This window comes from Nannochloropsis gaditana, assembly GCF_000240725.1.
Source record: "Nannochloropsis gaditana CCMP526 unplaced genomic scaffold scaffold352, whole genome shotgun sequence".
Taxonomy (NCBI): Eukaryota; class Eustigmatophyceae; order Eustigmatales; family Monodopsidaceae; genus Microchloropsis; species Microchloropsis gaditana.
Genome location: NW_005803601.1, coordinates 21,622 through 27,576, shown reverse-complemented (window position 1 = coordinate 27,576; position 5,955 = coordinate 21,622). Strand labels below are relative to the sequence as shown.

The 5,955-nt window shown below is 53.5% G+C and overlaps 1 protein-coding gene across 1 annotated transcript; it reads left to right on the top strand.

Annotated features, from left to right (window-relative positions):
* Nucleotides 1–1,981: 1,981 nt before the first annotated feature.
* On the top strand, nucleotides 1,982–5,305 carry NGA_0387100 (uncharacterized protein; the record flags this gene model as incomplete). The annotated part of the gene is made up of 1 exon (XM_005854906.1): nucleotides 1,982–5,305. The coding sequence occupies one exon, from the start codon at nucleotides 1,982–1,984 to the stop codon at nucleotides 5,303–5,305; it is 3,324 nt and encodes a 1,107-aa protein (XP_005854968.1).
* Nucleotides 5,306–5,955: the final 650 nt, after the last annotated feature.

Genomic DNA, 5,955 nt, shown 5'->3' with positions numbered 1-5,955 from the left:
CACGGTGACGAGGTCGCCAAGGCCAAGTTCTTGATCGGCGACCCGTCGTATTTCCCCAAGGACAAGATCAAAGCGACGGGACGGTGCGAGGAGGGGGGATTGAAGTGGGGGGGGCGGAAGTGATGGCAGGAAGGGAGAAGGGAGCAGGAGGCAAGAGAACTGAGGAAAAGAAGGGCGAAGAGGGAATAAGGGACGTTGGTTTTGAACGATGAATGCTGGGCTCATGCGTCTCACCTACATGCCCACAGCGTGGTCCGCTCCATTGTTCTTATGGATCATCCTGTTGCGAGTACCAGGTGCGGATGGGGGCGTCAAGAAGGGAGAGAGGGAGGGAGGGAGGGAGGGAGGGAGGGAGGAGGAAGCGGGAAGGAAGAGAAAGCAGCCGAAAAACCTGACTTGCTTTTGGCAACCTTTCCTCCCTCTGGTCTTCTTTACCCAATTTTTGTCGTCTTCAGTAACTCCGAATCGGCCCAAATCATTATTCCTGCGTCCGAGCTGAAGCGCCACCACGATGTTTACATCGCCGTCATCTCCTATGCTCACATGGTGGCCGCCCAAGGTAGGCCCAGAGGGGAGTCCGAGTGAATGAAGGGAATGAGCAAGGGGTATCATATTTCATTGTATTTGCTATTTACAGGGAGGTTTATTGCGATCGCATCCACAACGGTGGAAACGGGGAATCCGTTGCAAGAGTTGGAACCGGCAATCAAGCTTTTGGGTAATTACATTGAACGCTTCGACTCGGTAAGGCGGGCGGGGAAGTCAGAAAAATGGTGGCGGAGGAATAAAGGACATGGAGATGGGGGAGTGGGAGGGAATAGATATGGCAGCAGATGGAATAGAGTCTCGTCGGAGCCCCTGCACACGTATGTCATGGTCACTTTTTAAGATCTCTCTGGTCCCTGTCAGGTTGAAGACACGTATTCCCCCCTTGAGGATGGTTCCAAGGACCGCTGTTTCATCTCCTCTTCATACGATGCCACGTCGCATTTCGAGACGACGGCCGAGGATGTGCTGTCGCTCTACCGACGAATTACGGGGAAGGAGCTTGATTTGACGATTTCTGCCGACTCCACGGACGCAGACTACTGAAGGAAGCGACTAAAAAGGGGTAGATGAAAGGAAAGGCGAAGATTCCCACGTTTGTTTGAAACGAAAAATATTGCAATCTTTGGTAAAAGGAACGGGGTGAGGAGAGCGGGGCAAGACGGATGGTGGTGGTATACAAACAAAATGGCTTTGAAAGAAATGGCCAGCAAGCGCTCTTTTTGGGAATTTCGGGAGTTCTTTGGAAATTTAAAATAAAGAACAAGAATCTCAAAGAAAGAGCGAGAAATAAATTTGCGCCTGAATCCGAGTGGGGCAGCCAGTATGATTTTTTTCCCCACTGTTTTGGGAGAGGAGGTAGGTCTAACTGGCTCCTCACTTGCGAGAAGACATCGTACGCAAATCAATGCTTAGAAATGATAAGACATTCAATTATAAGTGATCAGACTTTTTATAATTTCTGTGCAAGACATAAACAACATAATTGACCGGACTTCGCACAATTCAGGGACAGGAACTAGCATCGGCCTAGATGTCGGGAAAAGCCTTTTAAAAATTCAAATCCGTTCGATTAAACGGTCGGCGTCTGCACTGGTCATTGAGGCCGTCATTACGACCTTACAAAATCTTTCATTTATTAGACAAAGGTTATTGATATTTACCTCCATTACCAAATCAATCTTGTCCTTTTCACCCATTGTCACGCTTTGCTTCTTATGATACGGTGGCATCAAGCCTTAACGGTTCCGTAGGTCCTACATCCTCATCTTATTCCAAGCTTTCTTGTGCATGCTCACTTGCATACCCATACACTCAAAAGGCCGTAATGTATACCATTGTTCAAAATTTTAGTAATCTATACATAATTTTTTGCAGGTATTCCGCCCCTGGGGCCGTACCATTGCGTCGCCAATTTGGCTGGCGTCTTACCGCAATGGGCGGCCGGAAGCCTACTCGAGAGGATAGCACGTTTCAGAGCGGCATTGCGTCCGACTCGCCTCCATCCCACTACGACGTCCCTCCTTCGGCTTCGGCGATGCAACCCTTATCCATTCAGAGCCCGGGGGGTACTTCCAGCACTTTTGAAGTTCACGTGACTTCAGGACCTTTTACGACGCGGGCAGGGGAGGATGAAAGCGGCTTGTTCGCCTTTCACGATTATACATCAGGGGTCAAGGGGGGTAAAAGTAATGATAACTCTGCCAAGAGTCATACGGACGGGAAGCCGTCGAAGAGTCATGGAAATCAGAATCATGGTGTGAACCGAACAGTCGCCGTCGCGGCCACACAGGGCAGGGAAACATCACCCTTTTCACACAGAGGTGGAAGCGACAGCGCTCGCACGACTCACACTCCAGAAAACAACTCTGATGACGAGAGCCTCACATCCAGTGGCCAACGCCGGCAAGAGCAACTGGGTTTGCTTGGGAAGAGCTCCCGGGCTGTCACTCGCTTGTGGAGGCCCTTTGGGCGTGTCCACCACATTGTGGGAGACGAGGAGGAAATGAGCCGACACCCGTCCCTCATGCACCGAGCACCGACGGCTCGTGTGACCCGCTTCTTCCTCTGGCGGAAATGGACGATCATCGTGATTATTTTGCAGATGTACGTCCAAGTAGGTGTCGACATTCGAAATTTCAGCATCTTCATGCAAGACCCTTATGAGTCTCTTTGCCCCTGCCGGGACGCTGTCAAGGCACGAGAAGCCGCAGAAGCTGAAGCCACACGGGCAAGCAGAGCAAACCTTGCCACTCGTTCTGCGCTGGGGGTGGCCACTCTAATGGCTGCCGTCCGAGGCTCTCCCTTGTCCGCGGCGCGCTATGCGGCCCAGGCGCAGCAATACCATACGGACGCAGACAGGAGGGTGGAGGTTCCATCCTGGGATGATATGCAGTCTACTCTGCAGCAACAAGGTGTAGGGGTAAATGAGAACGTAGGGCCTTCCCTGGAGGTGTGGCGGGACGTGTTGCTCCAGCCTGACGGCAGCCTCCTGTCTCCAGAGGAGGCCTACAACCAGGCTATCGCCCATGGCATGTTGCCGTCTGAAGACACCGCCCAGCGGCTCCAGAAACTGTATGTTTCCCTCCAAAAAAGCGAGAAAGAGGAAGAAAAGCAAGGAGGTCGGCGCTTGCAGGCACAAGCGCCACGGCCTGGGACCCCACCGGGGCGAGAAGACGCATCCCACCAGGTCCAGGAGACTCCCTCCCTACCTTCTTCAAATGACTCAGGAGACACAACGGCCGGGACCGATGAATTTGGGCCCATTGGCTCTGACCAAGACCTGAACCCCAATTGCGATATTTGCGACAGCGTGGCCACCGTGGCGCGGACGGGTATGCTCCCCGCTTGCTACAAATACCACGCTTCGCCCGGTTTCAACCAGGTCGTGGACGCCGGTGAGAACGACGCGAAAATCGGGCTGTTAGCTTTCCGAACAGTCAACTCCACGAGGCCAATTTCCCTCATTTACCAATGCAACGGGACCGACGTGGGGAAAAAAAGCACCACCTGCTTTCAAGACTCAAAGTTGTTGCTCAAACGCGACTGCACGATAGGGTTCGACGCTTCCGAGTACGTCACGGTCGAGATGAGTGCCGTCCTGGCGCGGCTCACCTATGCCCCCAGCCTGACCATGCGGTGGGCCGACTGTGATCCGGACACCCACGTCCAGACCCGGGAGAAAGTCTGCCTGTCCAATGGAAAGATGGTGGCGCTCGGCTACTGCGAAGCTGCCGGCTTGGAACCTCCAGTGATCGAGCGTGAATGCTGCTTGGGGTCGGAGGACATTTTTGACACGGTGTACAACCAAGATTACAACAATTTACTCATTTTTTTCGACGTGGTGGCCCTGGTCGTCTCCTTTTCCCGCCTGATCGCCACGCACCTCGCCCTGTATTTCATCGACTCCCACAAAATGTCCGCAATCTTCGTCGTGTGGGCGTGGGCTGTGCCTTTTCTGGGCGCATTCATCAAGTACTCTTACCCTTTAAATGGCTTCGTCTCCGAGTCGGGCCGGGACGGGGCGATAGAATTCATGGCCTCCCTGACGGGCTCCGAGTACGTGAACAACAAAGGCTTGACGCAGGCGATGGCCGAGGCCATGTCCCGGTCTGGAGGGTACGACCCCATCTTGCTCTACCTCATGAACCTGGTCGACGCGCTCCGGAGCTACGCTGTGTATGGACAGGCATTTGTGGTGGTAACCATTGAGTTTTATTACCGCTTCTTGTACGCCTTGATGGTGCTGGGAGAATTGGGTCCTCTGGCCATCAGTGTCCTGCCTGGCTTCCGCTCTGCGGCAGTTGTGCTCAAGACACTGCTGCCGGAATCTGCCACGTTGGGGTGGTTGGTAAGCGTCGGACCGATGGTTTATATGCCGTTCCTCGCCTGCGCGCTGATCATGTTCATCCAAGTCTTCTCGGACTACTGGTTCACGCTCTCCTCCCTCTCCTATTCCCTGAGCAATCTGGTCATGATCGTCTTTTTTTGGCGAAACTCTGGAATTTACATCGATCCGGTCTCCTTCCGGAAGCAATTGATCCGACAAGATATGATCCGAAACGTGCTACTCGCGGCTTCATTCGCCTTCGCCATGGTATTCATGGTGGAAAGTTCCCGGCGGGAAAGTCAGGGGGCCGGGAGCACAATGCGGACGATCGGTCCGGCTGGCTTTTTGAGCTTTGTCGTGCGCTGCGTCTTGAACTTTCAACTGGCGAGCGTCTTCAGTGCAGACGTGGTATTGTATCTGCTTCGCCGCCTCCAACGTCAGGCTCGGCAAGACCGCTCTAGCAACATGGAGTACGAACGTGCCTTGAAAGAATTTTGGGTCCTGGACGAGCTTAAAGATTTGGAGTTGGAAATGCGGGGCGACAGCATTGATATCAGCGCAAGCGCCAGTGCCGCCGTGGCCGAATTGGACCGAGAGGGAAAACAAGACAAGCCCGGACAGGAAAAAAAACGACGGCCAGGACGGGAGGGTGAGAAGGTATCGTCTGGAGGGGAGGAAGAAAGAGAGCCAACGACGCCTTTGAATGGGTGGGTGGCTGCTGTGGTGGAAATGGATGGAGGTGGAGGGAGAGGAGCCAAAGGAAGGGAGAAAGGGAAGGTGGAGAAGCGAAACGCAAGCACACGACCTTCCTCGGTCCACTTTTCGTCGTCCTCGCCGAACGGACTTGGGGCCTATAGCGACTGCAGCAGTCCTGAGAGCCCAGAAAAATTAGAGACAGGCACAACACCGCTGCGAGGAAAACGCGCGTAGTCAAGGGGGTCGAAAGCCATCCAAGGGTAGGGGTTAAAAAAAATATAGGTCTTTATGCTTTTCGAGTTACCCTGATTTCTTTGTTTTGTGTAGCGTTTTCTGGGCTTGGACAGCCATGCCAAACGCCTTTTTGAAATTTCACCGTCGCTTACAGATGATTGCGGCATTGTATTAAACACAGCTGCCGGATTTCGTAGCATGTCCGTGACCCAATTATGGACAAGGTCCACAGGTCGGTAGTCCCCGATCAGTCTTTTCCCTCCACAACCGCCCAGCGTCGTTTACAGTCCATCCCTTTCCCCCCTGGTTACCCTCGCAAAGTGCTCAGATCCACCAAGTGCCGCATCGTTGGACGGCCATGGGGACAGTTCCAGGGCTGCTCGATCTCCGCGAGGTTCGCCACTACTTTTTGCATCTGGTCAGGGAAAGGAAAGGAAGGACGTGGTGTCGTGGAGGAAACAACATGAGGCCATGCGTATTTTTCAGGCCCAAAAAGACGGCGGGCATGGTCCCTCATGGAGGAGGGAGAAAGAGAGATAACGCAACACAAAACATTGCGAACCAAGGGCCGAAGCTGGAATTATTCGCAGTAGTAGACAGGCAACGTCTCACCTCCCCTCTCCAAGAAGATACAGACCACGCTACCCCTT